This window comes from Physella acuta, unplaced genomic scaffold (assembly GCF_028476545.2).
Source record: "Physella acuta isolate Inbredline_101_S28 unplaced genomic scaffold, ASM2847654v3 ptg000679l, whole genome shotgun sequence".
In the NCBI taxonomy this organism is placed as follows: Eukaryota; Metazoa; Mollusca; class Gastropoda; family Physidae; genus Physella; species Physella acuta.
The window spans coordinates 1,835-22,010 of record NW_026732198.1 but is presented as its reverse complement, the minus strand read 5'-3'; the positions used below and the strand labels follow the sequence as shown (position 1 = coordinate 22,010).

The following is a 20,176-nucleotide window of genomic DNA, read 5'->3' as shown; positions in this document are numbered from 1 at the left end:
TTAATTGATAGTTTTCCTTGACTAACTTATGTATTTCATTGAATTTTTAGCCTACATTTTTATCTGTATAACACTAGTTATCTTTCTGAACTTACAGCATTAACAGCCATAAAAAAAACAGATAAGATAACAAGAACAAACACCCTAAATGTTTTCATCAGATGAAGAAAATGATTTTGAAATAGCAGAACAGCTGATGATGTCAGACCTCACAGAGTCAACTAAACTTGTTGGGTCGCCAACTATCAAACCCACGTCTTCACATGTGATCAACTCAAAGGTTTCACCCCCTCTCCACTACGATGGTATTGATTCTGAAAGTGACTCTAACAACGAGATCACGCTTTTCAACTCACCTGCAAGAGGAAACAAAACAATGATGGGAAATTCAACAAGAAATTCCACAATTTATGTGTGGCTGCTTTCATTCTTTGCTGCCATTGGAGGATTTTTATTTGGATATGACACTGGAGTCATATCTGGTGCAATGCTTTTACTTAAAGATGAATTTACTCTATCGTCGCTTTGGCAAGAAGTTATTGTCAGTGTCACTATTGGTGCAGCATTTTTATCAGCACTTTTTGGGGGTTTTCTAAATGATAAATTTGGACGTAAAGTTGTGACAATCTTGGCGAGTTTTGTTTTCACTGCTGGTGCAGCTGTCTTAGCTTTTTCTTACAATGTAACCATGCTGGTCATTGGAAGAGTGATTATAGGCATTGGAATAGGTAAGTCTAAATAATTCATTGTTAACTTTAAAATCCAATGAAAATTCTGCTTATGAACTTTTTAAAATTTGCATGTAGGCCTATTTTCAAATTTAGAGTTACAATTTTATTTATGTAGCTATTTGATGCTTTATTTTTGAAAAATAGGTTTTGCTTCCATGACGATACCTGTATACATAGCTGAGAGTGCTCCAGCTCATCTTCGGGGGCGTTTGGTTACTGTCAACACCCTGTTCATTACTGGTGGACAGTTCATTGCAAGCACTATAGATGGCGGTTTCAGTTATGTTAAGCCTAATGGCTGGAGGTAAACTCATCACCATAATAAAATAAACTTTAATTTTAAGTTACCTCATAAATGTAAAAATTGTTTCTGCGCTCATGCTTGATTCATTAAATAAGATGCAATTAATAAATGCACATTCTACTTTTAAATTGAAATCCTCAAGGTTCACTACCATTTCTTCATAGTAGTAAGAAAATTAAATTCAGTCTGCTTTCTTTATTATTTCATCCTTTTAAAAGCTTTTGTATTATATACTCTATTCTTTAAATACTGGATCTAGAAGCTCTGCCATTTCTATTGAAAACTACACAGTTGTTGACTGAAGACTAATACAAATGTTCTGGTCCCCTATACATCAATTTTTCAGTAGATTAAACAATTTAAAGGCCTACTGTAACAACATGTATTCTTTGTTGTTGTGGGTTAGCTTTCATACAGGAACACGAGCAACAGTGGCAACTTCAAATCACAACTTTATTTACACTATGTACAGATAAATCCGTGGTACATCCATATTTGAAGATCAACTGATATAGGTACAAATAATAATCACGACTCCAAGTCATGGAGACATCTTACATTCACTGCCATCGTTCCAGTCCCAAGTCCTAGCACACAACCCCCGTTCACCTTTCGCTCTCTCTTTTATTCACCACTTTCTCTCCCCTTACGTCAATGAGCGATCTCACCCAAAACACGGAAAAACACATGACGATCGCTCAGACAGTCCTTCCGCTAGCCAGGTACTCTTCATTCATGCAAAACACAATATAATAAAGATACATAATAATACAGTCTGTGACACGTCCCCCCTTCGAATAAAATTTTGTGTAACAAAATTTATAAATACAATATTAGTAGGGCAGGATCATGTGCCAGACAACAAAATTTATAAATACAGTATTGGTAGGGCAGGATCATGTGCCAGACAACAAAAAATTGTGTACAATTCAAAGTAGAGTAACATATATTCATTTTAGACTAAGCACTTGTAGTCATAAATTTATAGTGCATACAAATACAACAGTATGTAGTGACTATATCAGTGATAATTAAAATATGTCAGTGTTTTGAACAAAAACTTTAATTGTACAAGCATTATATTTAATATTTAATGCATCAATATACATTCACATAGGAGGAAAAAATATTTCAATTACCCAATAACTGTAGTATAAACAAGACAAATGAGTTTAATAAATTACCAAACGAGTCTGGTACATGACCTTATTACCAAACATAATACATAGTTGAAATTATCAAAGACTTAATTCAACTCATAATTTAAATAACTATATCCTATGTGGTAAAAAAAAAACTTCCTTATCATCAAGGTATGTTATTACCACGCATGAGTAATATACTTTGTTGTCTCCCCTAGTCGACCCATTTCAGTCATATCTAGGTCACAACACAACATTCTTGCCTTTCACAGGTATCGACTAATACAATTCATCATTGAGACTTCCGTCTTATTGTTATGCGGAATAAATAGTCTCTAACTTTTACTTGATTTACTTTATTCACTGTTAATTAATAGTATAGAATAGGTTTAATATAATACAGTTTACATTCTTTAGATATAGTACACAATTTATGTTTACTCAAACACATTATTTGATATTTATATATTACAGTTACAGACTGTATAATATTAATAAACTGTCAATTGATAATTTATCTTAGCATCCTCTATAGCATGAGTAATCGTTCTCGTGCAGTTGACGATGACCTGTATGCCATCTCTCCCTCAAACTGTATGTGTATCTTTTAGCTTTGTTACCATAATTATTTCCTAGATTTCGTGTAACTTGTGTTACTTCATTTGTTTTAATATTCTCTTCTGGTTTCTGAACAACGTCAGTTGTTTTCTTACTTTGTGTACCTTCGTTTGGTTCATCAACCAACTCAATATAAATATTATGGCATTGCTTTGGCCTCTCATAATATGTGTTGCGTCGGTAACTTCCATTAGTATACCTATTCACACTTTTGTTATTCTGATTTGAACTTGATACATTATTCCTTAAATTACTGTATTTCTCACATGACTTTCTGTGTACATAATTGTTTCTTCTCTGATTTGCCAACCTATGCCAACATTGATTTTGGTAATGACCTGTTTTTCCGCAGAAAAAACATCTAGATTTTGGCTTCTTATAAACATGGTGACTGTATTCATAGTTTGCTAAATTTCTTTTTCTTTCATTCTGTGCATTAATGACATTAATGACATTCTTATTAACATGGTGACTGTATTCAAAGTTTGCTACATTTCTTTTACTTTCATTCTGTGCATTTTTATTAACATTGTAGTTTGTAGATATTTTTTCATCTTTCTTAACTTCCTTGTGCTTCTTTATTGATTCTAGTTCACACATAAATTTCTGGGTTAATTTCTCCATTTCTTTGTTAAATTTATCCTTGAGTTCTAGTATATCTTCTTTATAGTTTGACTCCAATTTTCGAAGTAAATCTTCAATAGGTACGTTCTCTTCATTGTGGCTTATTAAGTTCACTGATTCATTAATCATCATTAGTTTATCATGATTCCTGCCATTCTCCGATGGACTTATTAAATCATCACTGCCATTCACTGATGGGCTTATTAAATCATTTTGACTGCCATTCACTGATGGACTTATTTCTTGTTGACTGCCATTCTCTGATGGACTTACGATACAACTTTCAATAATATTCTCGTGTACCTGCGTATCATTTAATAAAGAGTCAATCTTAAGACATTCTAATGTATCTGTCACCTTTAAATCATTATTAAGTTCAACCTCTGTTTTATCCTTGGGTTTCAATTCTTCCTGGACTATGTTACTCTGTTCCTCATTCCAAAGGTTGCCAATATTTACTTCTTCAAGTTCTGCTTTAAATTCTGTCTGTTCACTTTCTAATTTTGGTTCATTTGTGTCTGTTATAGCTTTCATTTCTAATAGTTCTTGTTTATATACTAGTTCATGTAGGCCAACTTGTTTTTCCAAAGTTTCAGCCCTTTTATCTGCTCCCTGTTTTCTGTTTCTTTTTTTCTTCTTTCCTTTTGGTTGTACAGTCTCCTCTGCTTTATCTACTTCTGAAATGTCTTCTTCTTTATGCATGTCTGTAATAGCTCTTGATCTATTACACACTATTTCTATCACATCATCTAGTTCTCTCAATACATTTCCATGAGCTCGTCGGGGTTGGTCTGTTTTTTCGTCCCATGCTTCTAATGCTTTTTCTATGTCTCTGTCAAATCGAGTGTTTGCCCAGGCTATCTGCTTCTTCATCTTCTTAATGCCTTGCGCCCTCGCTAGTGCTAGATATTCTTCAAAACATAACATTTTGATATATTTTCTATGACATAAAATATAAATTCATTAGTTGACAATAGATAAATGTTAATTAATTTACAATACCCTTTCTTGTATTCTGGCTTTGTTTTAGTTGATTACAGACATCTGGTAATCCAAGAAAAGTTCATAGTACATATATACGTCCAAAAATAGTTCACTTTGTTGATTCCAAAAAGTTGAAAAATTTCAAAATAGTTCCAGTAGCCTTTTTTCAGAGTAGAAATTTGTCCAGTTTTAGATAAGACAGCTTCAGGAACAGTTTAGAAACAGTTACAAAATAAACTTGATCTGCTAAATCCAAACAGCAGAAAAACTTGAACAGCTAATCCATATAGAAAAAGAAACACTAAGACTTGATCGGCTAAATCCAAACAGAAAAAACACACAGACGATATTTACTCGACATTGGTGAGACAATATCGAAATAAGGTGATAAAAATTATCACGTTGATGACTTGACTTGAACAAAACGTCTGACTTGACTACAGCAACCCTTCTGACTTGAGTGTAGATAGATGACTTTCAAGAACTTGACGTACTTGGTAAACAGTGGAAGACCACAGACTGTAATATCTCCATTTCTGACATATGTAGCACCAATTCTTCAACCACTTGTGACATCATAAGTAACAGTAATACAATGTAGCAACATCACTTTATTGCCTCCACTTCTGACACCATATGTAACAACATGAATTCTTTGTTGTTGTGGGTTAGCTTTCATACAGGAACATGAGCAACAGTGGCAACTTCAAATGACAACTTTATTTACACTATGTACAGATAAATCCGTGGTACATCCATATTTGAAGATCAACTGATATAGGTACAAATAATAATCACGACTCCAAGTCATGGAGACATCTTACATTCACTGCCATCGTTCCAGTCCCAAGTCCTAGCACACAACCCCCGTTCACCTTTCGCTCTCTCTTTTATTCACCACTTTCTCTCCCCTTACGTCAATGAGCGATCTCACCCAAAACACGGAAAAACACATGACGATCGCTCAGACAGTCCTTCCGCTAGCCAGGTACTCTTCATTCATGCAAAACACAATATAATAAAGATACATAATAATACAGTCTGTGACACCTACAAATCAATTTTTTAAGAATATTATTATTATTATTTCGAAGAACATTTAAAAAGTTATGAGTTAAATTAAATAAAGAAAGAAACTTGTATTCTTTATTAATTTTTAACTGTAAATTTACTTTGAGTGATGCATTACTTTTAACAACAACAAAATCTATTCTTCCTTAGGTTTATGCTTGGTCTTGCTGGTGTGCCATCTTTAATACAGTTCTGTGGGTTTTTCTTTTTACCGGAGAGTCCTAGATGGTTGATGAGTAAGGGGAGAGAAGCGGAGGCCTTGAATATTCTCGTGAAGCTGAGGGGCACACATGCAGTAGAAGATGAAATGGCTGAAATTAGACAAAGTATAGTCATGGAGTCCAGTAATAGATACAGTGGTAAATAACATTCCCTCTTAGAAATGAAAGGTTGTGTTCAAAATATATTTTACTTTTAAAAAAAAGTAAATAAAGTTCACCTGTTTCTGTGACCTCTGCATATGAGGGGATAGTGTTGTCAACACTAGAACCAGCCGCCTTTACTTAACCAAGGTACCCTTCCTTCAGAGCTGAGTAAACTCATGGAAGTTGTACTGACTTGAACCCGGATTCAAACTCAAGACTTTTGCTATAGCAGTCTAGCGCTCTACCACTAGGCCACCCGATTCCTTTTTTTATGTGTAATGCTTTGGAATACCATATACATAATTATATTTTATAAAATAACTGTGGCAGGTTTACAACTGCTATGCAGCTGCGCAGCTTAGAAGGACACACAGCTTAGAAGGAACATTGGTGATAAATAAAATTTACTAAAGGCTACACCATCTCATTTAAATTAATTGAAACTAAGTGTTATCAAATTAATGAAAAATCAATTACAGTATAACCAGTGGTGTAGCGAGGTCGGGTGTCAACCCCGGTGCAGCACTTAATGGTGTCACCCCCCAGAGGCGTAGTGACCCTTCCCGGGACAAACTTTCAAATTTTCGATTTGCACCCCCCTCAAATTTTTGATTTGCAACCCCCCTCAAACTTTTGATTTGCAACCACCCCCTCAAACTTTCGATTTGCACCCCCCCTCCCCCTTCAAGTTTTTCTCTATATATTTTGCTATTTTTTACCTTGGTGTCACCCCCCTAAATGGTGTCGCCCTGTTCTCAATTTTATTATAAAAAAAAATTCTTGTGTGAATTGCCTGGTTTTCAAAACCCTCATAACACTGTATTATCCCTATTAATGAAATTACATACTTTCATTACATTTGGTGGAACATGCTTGTTTTGACTTCTTCTCCTTAAGTATTCAAATATGAGCAGAAATATACTTCAATATAAAACTTCATTTGAATGATTTTTTAATTTAAAATATTCTTTTCAGGAGGAAATACTTTTATTCGTATAATGAAAACATCACCAGTTCGAAGAGCTCTCATTGTTGGCTGTGGACTCCAGTTATTTCAGCAGCTTAGTGGAATAAATACTGTTATGTAAGACACACCTCAAATGTTAATTAATTCTTACCTATATAAATAGTTTTCATTCAGTTGTTTTACATTTTATTACCCATTTTTATTGACTATTCTAAACAAATAAGGTATTGATAGTAATTTACTACTTCTCCCTTTAAAAAAAATAATTCAGTGTGCCATAATTATGGTCTTAAAATTAGCAAAACAATATAAATTAATACTGGTTTGTTAGGCCTATATAAAATATTAGAACAATTAGTGTGTTATAATTAGGCCAAGTAAATTAAAAAAATAAACAGGGAGTGATCTCCCCTAAACTTTCTCGAATATTCTAATATAACACTACAGGGGATGGCAACTCGGGATATAGACTTCTAGACATGATTTTTAATCCATTTTAAATACTCACATTTCTTAAAATAGAATATAATCTTGTAGAAAAAAGAAATGCACACCAAGTGAACGCTAAATAAAAAAGCGCATAATAGTGCGCAATATTATTAGTACTTTATAAATTTACATGCGTTTTTTGAGAAATCGGAAATAGCGTAAATAAGTACTTCCGGTCAACGGAAATTACTCAAAATTTGACAGAAGGTAGAGAATTAGCTCTTTTACTTACATATCAAATTTCATTTATCTATCTGAAATAGTACTCAAGTTATAGGCTTTTGAAAAATTCAAAGTAGAAAAAGTACCACTTCCGGTTATCGGAATTCGCTCAAAAGTTGATACGGATCTACGATTTTGATAAAATACTTATATATGAAATTTCACCATCCTAGCTGTAATGGTACTCAAGTTATCGTGTTTACACACGGACACACAGACACACACACACACAGACATACGGACAAGATTGCAAAATTATGCTTTTCCGTATCAGTGAGGTGTAAAACGTCGAGATTTGTAAAAATCTCGATTTTTTTTTTTTTGCACGATTACAGATTACAATACTTTCTCTATACTACGTATATACGAGAAAGTAAAAATTAGTCATTTGAAGAACCATAGGATGTTATGGCTAAATTTTAACATTGTGTTGAAGAAATAAAAACAGGATTGGTGTAATTCCTATGTTACTTATGTTTGATCATCAAATTTTAGCATCAGTACTAATAAGTGTATGACTATTTGTCAGGTTTGCTGATTGGTATCTAATTTAACTGTCTAAAACAATCCTTACATACCTTATTTACACTAATAGCATTATCGTTTTCATTAGATTTTGTTTTTTTTTTTACAAAAAAAAAAGACAGTGTTTTTATTAAACTCACATTACTCAAAAATATTGATTTCTTCTATGCAGGTACTACAGTGCCACCATCATAAAAATGTCTGGGGTCAACGACCAACAGATGGCCATCTGGCTGGCGGCCATGACAGCTGGTGTCAACTTCCTGTTCACCCTTGTTGGTGTCTGGCTTGTGGAGCGCATTGGAAGAAAGAAGCTCATCATGGCAAGTTTGACAGGTACTGGATCCTGTTGATGGTGACTTGTTGTAAAATATTGTCCTGTGTGAATTTTGTTTGATGGGTACAGGACCCTGTTGATGGTGACTTGTTGTAAAATATTGTCCTGTGTGAATTTTGTTTGACAGGTACTGAATCCTGTTGATGGTGACTTGTTGTAAAATATTGTCCTGTGTGAATTTTGTTTGATGGGTATAGGACACTGTTGATGGTGACTTGTTGTAAAATATTGTCCTGTATGAATTTTGTTTGATGGGTATAGGACACTGTTGATGGTGACTTGTTGTAAAATATTGTCCTGTGTGAATTTTGTTTGAAGGGTACAGGACACTGTTGATGGTGACTTGTTGTAAAATATTGTCCTGTATGAATTTTGTTTGATGGGTATAGGACACTGTTGATGGTGACTTGTTGTAAAATATTGTCCTGTGTGAATTTTGTTCCATAATTATTTTTTTTTATTATTACTTTCTATTTTATCACATATACTGGTTTTTAATCCGCCAAGATACTTCTCACATTTCATTACATTTTTTTCTATATCGCCCTCTATCTCTATTACTGCTGTTAAGCCAGATAAACTTAAACAAGGATGTAGAAGGTAGCATTTCTCACACCCATTTTGCCAGCCACGAAACCTATGGCTGTTTTTCCAACAGCTTTCATTTCCTACTGTGTGATCCTCACTGGTTTGGAAATGGAGACAGTTTTGCTGCTGGATAACCTATGGTCAAAAACCCATGTTTCAAGCTCCCATGGTCGAATGGGAGAGCGTTTGGCTGCTAGCCTGAAGATCTTCGTATCGGATCTCAGTTCAGACTTGTGACATTATTTGCGAAGTGAGTTTCAGGACAAGTCGTCACTTAAATCTGTTTATCAATTAAACAACACGAAATCCGTGTGTGATTTTATCTTTTTATTTTATTTCTTGATAAATGTACATCAACAATCTTTGACTGTCTCTGAGAAAATGGACACTCAAACTTTCTTAACCCCATGTTTTATAACCTACTGAACCTCTTAGTTCTTGCTGTGATCTGTGCCACTTCCCTCCCAGTAGTTCTTATGCTACAGAAGTGTACATTATTGGGTTCATACAAATACAACACAAACTGTAGCTTAAGGTTAATAATGATAAACAAAAGAGACGCTACTCTAAACCTACACTTTTATTTACATCCCATTCTTTTATAATAATATTATTATTAATATATCTAGACCTTTCATAACAACAATCCTAAGTCAACCCAGCTCTAATAGGTGACTTGGTCAAGAAACATATGAACTCTACTTCATCTACCCAATGGATTGTTGTAATGAGCAAAACTTACAAATTTACCTATTATACATTCCTGCTGTCACATGAATACTGTGTTAGCTGCTGTTATTTAAAAACTGCCATGAAAGCTGTTTTTTTTTTTTTGTTAACTTGCTGTCCACGTTAAAAGGCTGCTTTTTTATATCCAGAATGTGAACCACTAGTGATATTTATATTTTTCATTGTTGAATTGTCTAGTATGTTTTTTTAACTATACTGGCTAGATTAAAATCATGATTTGGGATAAAGGTTATGATGTAATAACTTTTAGATGTTGTTTAAGCTGATAAGTATCAAGAGCCAACTGGTATCTTCATTTAAACCGGAAAATTAAATGCTATTTACTCTGCACTGATAGGTTTGAAACCGATTAATTTTTATTAACAGAAACATGTGTTTTCCAGGTGTCATTAATTTAAAGATCAAAAATGTGTTTTTTCAGGTGTTATTAATTTAAAGATCAAAAATGTGTTTTTTCAGGTGTTATTAATTTAAAGATCAAAAATGTGTTTTTCTAGTGTTACTAATTTAAAGATCATGTGTTTTAAATTTATTGATCAAAAATGTGTTTTTCAGGTGTTACTCTAAGTTTAGTTGTGCTGGCTGTAGCCTTCCAGCTTGCTGCACTCAATTCTCCAGACAGTCATCAGATACATCACAATGACACATGCTCAATTTACAGGTAGGAAAAAAATTGATTATCAACTTTCATTGAGCTTGATAACCATGTCTGGATGTAGATTTACTATCATTTTTCCCCCCACTCAACTAAGGCGATTAAACTGAGTTTCGTACATCTCCAGTGAAACAAAATTTAATCACTTAGATGTTAAATCAACAATTAAAATATAATGTAAAGGTTACTGTGGACAATACAAAATATGTCATCAATGAGTCTGGTCATTTGTAGTAGTTTAATAAAAGATGTGTGTACTCTTAAGGGTCAAGGTCAGGTGTGTGTTTGTAAACAAGTCATCACTTAACTCCCAATAAATCATGCATTTTGTTAATGTAAAAAAAAAAAAAAACTATTTACGTTCAAATGTCTATTCGTTGTTATAAAATCAGATTTTTTGTTTACATTCATAAGTTCTTGAGATTATAATCTGTAAATCATGAAGTAGTGGGCTGGAAAAAAAATCCATCAATTTATTCAAAATTATATCCTCTTAATTTAAGTAAAATTAACTAGTCATACATAAGAAATTCGGTTTATAAAAAACTTTTGAAAATGATTTTATATTTTCATTAGATTGAAAATATTATTAAAATACACTTTAAAATGTATACTTTGATTAGTTTAAATATATTATTAAAATACCCTTTAAAAAATTTATACTTTGATTAATTTAAGTATATTATTAAAATACTCTTAAAAATGACTTTATACTTTGATTAATTTAAGTATATTATTAAAATACTCTTAAAAATGACTTTATACTTTGATAAGATTAAAAATATTATTAAAGTACACTTAAAAATACTTATAAAAAAAAAAACCACTGTTTTTTTCTGCAGGACTTGTGAAGCTTGTGTTGAAGACACCCACTGTGGGTTTTGTTACTCAGGAAGTGGTGCAGCAGTGAATGGCTCCTGCTTATTGACAGATCCCAAACAGAGTTCACACTCCCAGTACGGTCAGTGCGACAACTCAACACTGCCATCTGGGTTTGTTTGGGCGTATGACTATTGCCCCACGTCATATTCCTGGATGGCTATTTTAGGTCTGGTGCTCTATCTCATGTTTTTTGCACCAGGTTGGTTGTTTATTATTATTTGGTGATTTAGTTTTATTTAATTGTATATTATTTAAATGCATTCTGGATTTCTTAATTTGACTCCGTTTTATATACTAATTAAAAGTTACGTTAAGATCTAGGTTTAGCTACTCTAAAGGTTAATTGTTTTGGCTAGAATATTTTTCAAAAAGTTTAATTTATCTTATGGGATGGCATTGTCAGTTGGTAGAGCATAAGACTCTAGCCCGAAAATCTTAAGTTTGGATCCTGGCATTGATTATGTTAGCAGTGGCGTAGCCAGGATCGTCTCAAGGGGGGGGGGGGGGGGGTTCCAATTTTTACCCGGGGACAAACTTTCGATTTGCACCCCCCCCCCCCCCTCAAACTTTCGATTTGCACCCCCCTCAAACTTTCGATTTCCACCACCCCCTCAAACTTTCAATTTGCACCCCCCCCCCCCCTCAAACTTGCGTTTTGCACCACCCTCATACTTTTTATATATATACCGAGGGGTCTATGGGGGGGTTATGACCCCCCCCTAACCCCCCCTCCCGCCTACGCCACTGTATGTTAGATGCCCCTGAGTTCATCCAGCTATGATGAGTACCTAATTCACATCAGGGAAAGTAAAGGCAGCTGGGCTTTGTCCCCACCACACTATCCCTTCATATGTAGAGGTCACAGAAACATGTGAACTAATCCATCTGCTCTATTGACAACTGGGCTCAAAACTGTAACTTTTTAGTTTATCCTATGATCTATTTTTACCTTGTTGAAAATGTTTTGCTATTGTAGGGATGGGCCCAATGCCATGGACCATCAACTCTGAGATTTATCCAATTTGGGCCCGATCCACTGGGAATTCCCTCTCTGCTGCCACCAACTGGATAGCAAACCTGCTAGTGTCCATGACCTTTCTGACCCTCACAGAGACACTAACCAAGTATGGTAAGTGGCAATTGTTTGGGCCTTCCCCACCCCGACCCTCACACAAACCTTATCTTAGTATAGTAAGTTATAATCATGTGGGCATTTATCCCTCACTTCACAGAAACAGATTAGTAAATTTAAAAAGCTCAGATCTGTTTTGATAGTGGGCAGTGACTAAAAAGTATAGCCTGTGATTTCTGTAGTCTGTGATTTCTCTAGCCTGTGATTTCTGTAGTCTGTAATTTCTGTAGTCTGTGATTTCTGTAGCCTGTGATTTCTGTAGTCTGTGATTTCTCTAGTCTGTGATTTCTGTAGCATGCAATTTCTGTAGCCTGTGATTTCTGTAATCTTGTATTTCTCTAGCCTGTGATTTCTCTAGCCTGTGATTTCTCTAGCCTGTGATTTCTCTAGCCTGTGATTTCTCTAGCCTGTGATTTCTCTAGCCTGTGATTTCTCTAGCCTGTGATTTCTGTAATCTTGTATTTCTCTGGACTGTGATTTCTCTAGCCTGTGATTTCTCTAGCCTGTGATTTCTCTAGCCTGTGATTTCTGTAATCTTGTATTTCTCTAGCCTGTGATTTCTCTAGCCTGTGATTTCTGTAGTCTTGTATTTCTCTGGACTGTGATTTCTCTAGCCTGTGATTTCTCTAGCCTGTGATTTCTGTAGTCTTGTATTTCTCTGGACTGTGATTTCTCTAGCCTGTGATTTCACTAGCCTGTGATTTCTCTAGCCTGTGATTTCTGTAGTCTTGTATTTCTCTAGCCTGTGATTTCTCTAGCCTGTGATTTCTCTAGCCTGTAATTTCTCTAGCCTGTGATTTCTCTAGCCTGTGATTTCTCTAGCCTGTGATTTCTGTAATCTTGTATTTCTCTAGCCTGTGATTTCTCTAGCCTGTGATTTCTGTAGTCTTGTATTTCTCTAGCCTGTGATTTCTCTAGCCTGTGATTTCTGTAGTCTTGTATTTCTCTAGCCTGTGATTTCTCTAGCCTGTGATTTCTCTAGCCTGTGATTTCTCTAGCCTGTGATTTCTCTAGCCTGTGATTTCTGTAATCTTGTATTTCTCTAGCCTGCGATTTCTCTAGTCTGTGATTTCTGTAGTCTTGTATTTCTCTGGACTGTGATTTCTCTAGCCTGTGATTTCTCTAGCCTGTGATTTCTCTAGCCTGTGATTTCTGTAATCTTGTATTTCTCTAGCCTGTGATTTCTCTAGCCTGTGATTTCTCTAGCCTGTGATTTCTGTAATCTTGTATTTCTCTAGCCTGTGATTTCTGTAATCTTGTATTTCTCTAGCCTGTGATTTCTCTAGCCTGTGATTTCTGTAATCTTGTATTTCTCTAGCCTGTGATTTCTGTAATCTTGTATTTCTCTAGCCTGTGATTTCTCTAGCCTGTGATTTCTCTAGCCTGTGATTTCTCTAGCCTGTGATTTCTCTAGCCTGTAATTTCTCTAGCCTGTGATTTCTGTAGTCTTGTATTTCTCTAGCCTGTGATTTCTCTAGCCTGTGATTTCCAACTCAAAAGATTGAAGCTCACAAACTTTATGAAGCATATGTTTAGTATTGGTCTCTGAGGTAGCTTTGAGAAATCTAAATGGCAGATTGGCTTGATTTTTAAAAATCCCAAAACATCCAAAGACAAACTTGTGACTTATAAATATTCTAAAATAGTTGTATTTTTTCTATGATTATTGTCAATACTTGTGTAATATTGTTAATGATATGTAGAGACTGTCTTTTAGCTCAGTTTTCAAATAGTAAAAGTAAAATGTATACACCCTATAAATATTTATACTATAATGCTTCCCCTGTGTTTTTCTGCTCAGGTACATACTGGCTGTTTGTTGGTATAGGCATCCTAGGTTTAGTGTTCATTGGAACTCTTTTGCCAGAGACAAAGGGAAGTAAGTTGGAGGAGGTAGAAGATCTCTTTACTCAGCCATACATCTGCTGTGGTAAAGTTCAGCCACCATCCCAGTACAAAGCTCTGGGACATGAACCGACATCTTAGCATTTGGTGACATTTTTGTTTGTTATTGTTATTATTATTTTGGTTTGTTATTATATTGTACTATGATTGAAATCACCATCATCCCCAAATGTTCTCAAAAATCAACTGACATCTTAGGAAGGATTTGGTGAACTTTTGTTTTGTTTACAATATTGTACTGTAATTGAAGTCACTGTCTTCCCCAAAGCTCTAAAAAAAATCAACACACATCTTCGCATGTAATGAATTTTAGTTTTGCTTGTGATATTCTGCTTTGTGTGAAATATTTTAAAACAGAAATTTTAAATGACTTATTATACCTAATGTACAATAGCTTCAGTTGCAGCTTAAAATAATTTTCTGATGTTTTACTGATTCATTCATTGCTGAACTTGTTTTCCCGTTACATTTTGTTGGCAAGTGCGTAGTTCCACAGTATGATAGTAAGGTACTCCTAAATCCAACGTGTGTGAAATTGACCTGAAGCAAATTATCAATTTAAACAGCATTAGTTGTGTGGTATTGCTTGTTCCATTCTATTTAATTTTTTTTTTTACAATATTTAGAAAAAAGGGAGAGCATTTGTTGATTCAAAATATTATTAACAAATGCATAGTGTTGGTTAATTTCTCTTGTCTTTATGGTTCCTTGTCTTGTAAGTTTCTACTAGTCACCTCCAACATGGTGTAGGGAAAGATGGCACTAGCTAACTCAAAATTTTGAACTTTGCTCAAGACCTCACACTGTACCTTAATCAAACTGTCCATCATGTCCATATGCATTGGGGGAGGATGGAAAAGCCTGGTATAGGGAAAGATGGCGCTAGCTAACTCAAAATTTTAAACTTGGCTCATGACCGCAGGCTGTACCCCAACCAACCTGTACCTCATGTCCATATTATGCATTGGGGGAGGATGGAAAAGTCTGGTCAAGGGAAAGATGGCACTAGCTAACTCAAAATTTTGAAATTAGCTCAAGACTGCACACTGTACCTCAACCAAACTGTACCTCATGTCCATATTATGCACTGGGGGAGGATGGAAAAGCCTGGTCAAGGGAAAGATGGCACTAGCTAACTCAAAATTTTGAAATTAGCTCAAGACCATAGGCTGTACCTCAACCAAACTGTACCTCATGTCCATATTATGCACTGGGGGAGGATGGAAAAGCCTGGTCAAGGGAAAGATGGCTTTAGCTAACTCAAAATTTTGAAATTAGCTCAAGACCATAGGCTGTACCTCAACCAAACTGTACCTCATGTCCATATTATGCACTGGGGGCCGATGGAAAAGCCTGGTCAAGGGAAAGATAGTGCTAGCTAACTCAAAATTTTGAAATTAGCTCAAGACCACAGGCTGTACCTCAACCAAACTGTACCTCATGTCCATATTATGCACTGGGGGAGGATGGAAAAGCCTGGTCAAGGGAAAGATGGCTTTAGCTAACTCAAAATTTTGAACTTGGCTCAAGACCATAGGCTGTACCTCAACCAAACTGTACCTCATGTCCATATTATGCACTGGGGGAGGATGGAAAAGCCTGGTCAAGGGAAAGATGGCGCTAGCTAACTGAAAATGTTGGACTTGGCTCAAGACCGCAAGCTGTACCTCAACCAAACTGTACCTCATGTCCATATTATGAATTGGGGGCCGATGGAAAAGCCTGGTCAAGGGAAAGATGGTGCTAGCTAACTCAAAATTTTAAACTTCGCTCAAGACCATAGGCTGTACCTCAACCAAACTGTACCTCATGTCCATATCATGCACTGGGGGAGGATGGAAAAGCCTGGTGGGAACCCATGTGTCTAGTGGCTGGTGATGTGTGTAGCAGAAGTGCTCTATTGTGATCCCTGTTCCAGCCTGCCTGGCTAAAGGACAAAAGCTTGAGCTGGTGATGACTGTATAGAAGAGTGGGTATTGTGACCTGTACAGTACCACGGGTATCAAATGACAGACCATGTGACCTGTACAGTAGCATGGGTATCAAATGACAGACCATGTGACCTGTACAGTAGCACGGTTATCAAATGACAGACCATGTGACCTGGACTGTAGCACGGTTATCAAATGACAGACCATGTGACCTGGACTGTAGCACGGTTATCAAATGACAGACCATGTGACCTGTACAGTAGCACGGGTATCAAATAACAGACCATGTGACCTGTACAGTAGCATGGGTATCAAATAACAGACCATGTGACCTGTACAGTAGCACGGGTATCAAATAACAGACCATGTGACCTGTACAGTAGCACGGGTATCAAATGACAGACCATGTGACCTGTACAGTAGCACGGGTATCAAATAACAGACCATGTGACCTGTACAGTAGCACGGGTATCAAATAACAGACCATGTGACCTGTACAGTAGCACGGGTATCAAATGACAGACCATGTGACCTGTACAGTAGCACGGGTGACAGACCAGGACAGACCAACGGGAAATCCCCACAGGTCAATATGACATGGACAGGCACTACCCACCACTATCAAATGACGGAGCGTTAATAGCGCTCGATGATGACAGCGGTGTGCAGCCCCAAAAAGCTGACCCAGGGATGACACCTTAGGTTGACCGTGGCCGGACCCCAAGGCCACTATATATGACAGGGGATTGGAAGCCTGGGGAGAACAGACTTGAACAACGTGTTGTGTGCTCGTGTGCCACTGTCCAAAATAAAAGATATATATATTTATACAAGTGGCTTTTGTCGTCATACATAATCAACGTTGTTGGTATATGGCCCCACCACGCCAACTCACAACAGTGGGAGTAGTTTAATCTTAACCTGTGATGTAAACCATAATTCTTGGTAGAAGAGGATGAAAACCATTCTTGTCTTTAAAAAAAATATACACTATATCTGTAAGTGTAGTAGAATTTTTATGTTACTTGCTTAACTATAGTTTGTCTAAAATTATAATAATGATTGTTGATGCTCCCTGTTTTAGACATATAGTTTTTAATACTGCTGTGTTGAATGATAATAAAAAATTGTAAATGTAACTGTAGCACATCTTCAATTGCTTCCATGTTGCTGTTTATGTTAATGTTAGCTTATGATTGTATTTGTATACACTTACTTTGGGTTTTTGACATAACAAATCTTGTTACTGCTGTTTTGAAAAAATGCCATAATTCCAGTTTGTTTTATCAAGACTTTGTGATAGCTGTTATCCATTCCCATTATCATCCATAGCTTCCATATGAGATGCTCTATAGTTCCTTGTGAGCTTTAACTGAATGTTGAAATTAACCTTCTTCAAGATCTGCATTTGTTAATAGCATTAAACTTTTTGGATTCTTTTTAATAGTTTTCATATTTTTGTTCCAAGTAATTATAAATCAATTTTTTATTTTATTATATATGTTGGAAGTTAGCATTAGCTATATAATATATATATATAGATTTATGTAAATACATGTAGATTATAGACAGCTATATTATTTAGTGATTGTGAACTCATAATACAAAGTGGTGCTTATATCAATTGCCTTTAAAAGATATTCACACATTGTCAAGGCTTATGTCAAAAATATGAAATTAAAACCTTAAGGTTTTAACTCTATAGTTAGTTTTATAAACAGTGATCAAATAGTTTTAGATGTTCAATATTTTATGTGTAAAAACATTTGTTTTTAAATATTAAATAATATTATTTATTAAAAATCTTACTAAGAAAAGTCTTTCATAATGTCAGTAACAAAATGTATTGATTATTTTTAAGCTATTTATTTGTACTACTTATCTTTAGCTCTATTAATCTAATTTCAAATGTAAAATTTTGTCCTACAAGTTTTGTAAATTATTGTTTTTAATTAATTAACTAAAAATGTACCAGTTTCCTTCTCAAAACTTATGTCAACCATTTTAATGTTGCTAACCATGTTCTAAGATTTTTGAGGCCTTACATTTTTTATCAGGTTTACACTACTTCATTAAAAATTACATTTTTAAAGCAAATTATATTTTTTATAAAGTATTTAATTGATTTAAAAAAGCAGATTGTCCCAAAAGGTTAATTAATTACTTTATGAATGATAAACTATGGATTTTCTGGTTAGATAACATAATTAACATTTTACACAAGATTTCACTGAAGAATTTTTCATTAAAATTTTTTGTTGGAATAAAATATAAGTGGTAAAGGGACGTAATACTAGTTTTCTGCCATGTTTTTGTCAATTCTTGTTTCTAATTTGTTGGAATTTTAAATTCAATTTAATATATCAATTTTTTTATGCAATTATTTTTGCCTGCTTGATTATTTAACAGTTTGTGTATATTAGAGTGCATAAAAAACTTAAAAAAATTAATTCTTGCTAATATTAAGCTTAATAATTCACTTATTATTTTCTCTGGCAAAAATGGTGATTTTGTTTTTTTCCTGCTTGATTGTGCTGCTCTTGTTATCAGGAAAAACATTTTTTTTTAATTTAAATACTTTCAGTTTTTTCTATCATGTTTTTTTTTTAATTTTTATTAGAATAACAAGTTTTATGTTATTTGTTTTCTGACAATTATGTTTTATTTGTTTTTGTTTATTTATTTTTTTAAAAATTGATATTTTGAATTATATGAATGAGAAATAATAGTATACACATTCTTTTCTCTAATTATAAATATTCATACGACACACAAATACCCATATATACTACTCATGTTTCCTAGCTGATACCAAATAGAAATTTAATTAAAATAAGTTTTTTTTACTGGATTAATATTGAACAAGAAAATCAAAGGGCACTTGCCAGTGTAGTAAATATAAATCTATGAAGGCTATATCAAATCACTTCTCTAGTCTCATTGTTTAAAGTATTATAATATTTTATTCCAACATGTTTACAAATTGTGTTTTAGGTTTATTTATAAGATACCCTATATCACCAGCATTGTGATACATTGTCTCTGTGGGTTTTTTAAGCTTAAAATTAATTTATAACACTTGTATTTAAACGATGGTAAACAATTGTTGTATCTCTATCTCTCTCTCTCTCTCTCTCTCTCTCTCTCTCTCTCATTTGGATGTTTTATAAACCGGTTTGGATAATTTTAAATAAATTTTACTATTAATAAATTTTGATTCTTTTGTAATTTTCTCATTATCACTCACTATCAAGGCTAATAAATACCTGCAGCAGAATTGTGCTGCAGTGGATCCCGGGCCACTGCCAGATCCAGGGTAACGAGATTGCAGACCAGCTGGCAAAAACTGGGGGAAAGAAACCACAACCGGAAATTTCGCTACACCCAAAAGAAATAAAAAGAATAATAAAAAACAAACAAACGCAAATGTGGTCTGACACACACCCTCACTAAAGATGATGGCTATTATAATCTGACACGAAAACAACAATACATAATCTTTCGACTTAGAACAGGCCACAACAGACTAAATCAACACATGCACAAAAAACTAAAAGTTGGGTGTGGCTAAATGTGCCCTTGAGGCAAGGCCCCGGAAAATACGGAGCACGTCCTTCAGGAATGTTCTTTATATAAAAAGCCCTGCACGAGTCAGACACTGGCCCCTGTCCACCCCACTCAGGGAAAAATTATATGGGGCACCTGCCAAACTGGAGACCACAGTCCGGTTTATTCGCGAAGTTGGACTTGTTGTTTAAATCCTCGACTATATTCTCAATTAAGAACGAAGAAGAAGAAGAAGACTCACTATCACCCTTTATAAAAATTTTCCTCTCTGACCAAAGACGGTGTTCTAAATCAAACTAACATTTTCAATGTCCACATATAACAGTCAATTTTAAATCTAGATGTGTTTTACTATTTGACATATAGATCTACAATTGGAAGCAATAA

General features: G+C 34.7%; 1 protein-coding gene across 2 annotated transcripts in view; it reads left to right on the top strand.

Annotated features, from left to right (window-relative positions):
• The window catches only part of LOC131949242 (proton myo-inositol cotransporter), a 48,147-nt gene extending 33,774 nt beyond the window's left edge, over window positions 1–14,373 (top strand). For both annotated transcript variants that reach the window (XM_059311047.1, XM_059311046.1), the window contains exons 2-10: window positions 98–728; window positions 876–1,035; window positions 5,625–5,833; window positions 6,815–6,923; window positions 8,215–8,378; window positions 10,273–10,378; window positions 11,215–11,453; window positions 12,231–12,383; window positions 14,188–14,373. In XM_059311047.1, the coding sequence (XP_059167030.1) occupies window positions 149–728; window positions 876–1,035; window positions 5,625–5,833; window positions 6,815–6,923; window positions 8,215–8,378; window positions 10,273–10,378; window positions 11,215–11,453; window positions 12,231–12,383; window positions 14,188–14,372 (1,905 nt within the window). In that variant the 5' untranslated portion in view covers window positions 98–148 and the 3' untranslated portion in view covers window position 14,373. The remainder of the gene's footprint in view (window positions 1–97; window positions 729–875; window positions 1,036–5,624; window positions 5,834–6,814; window positions 6,924–8,214; window positions 8,379–10,272; window positions 10,379–11,214; window positions 11,454–12,230; window positions 12,384–14,187) is intronic.
• Window positions 14,374–20,176: the final 5,803 nt, after the last annotated feature.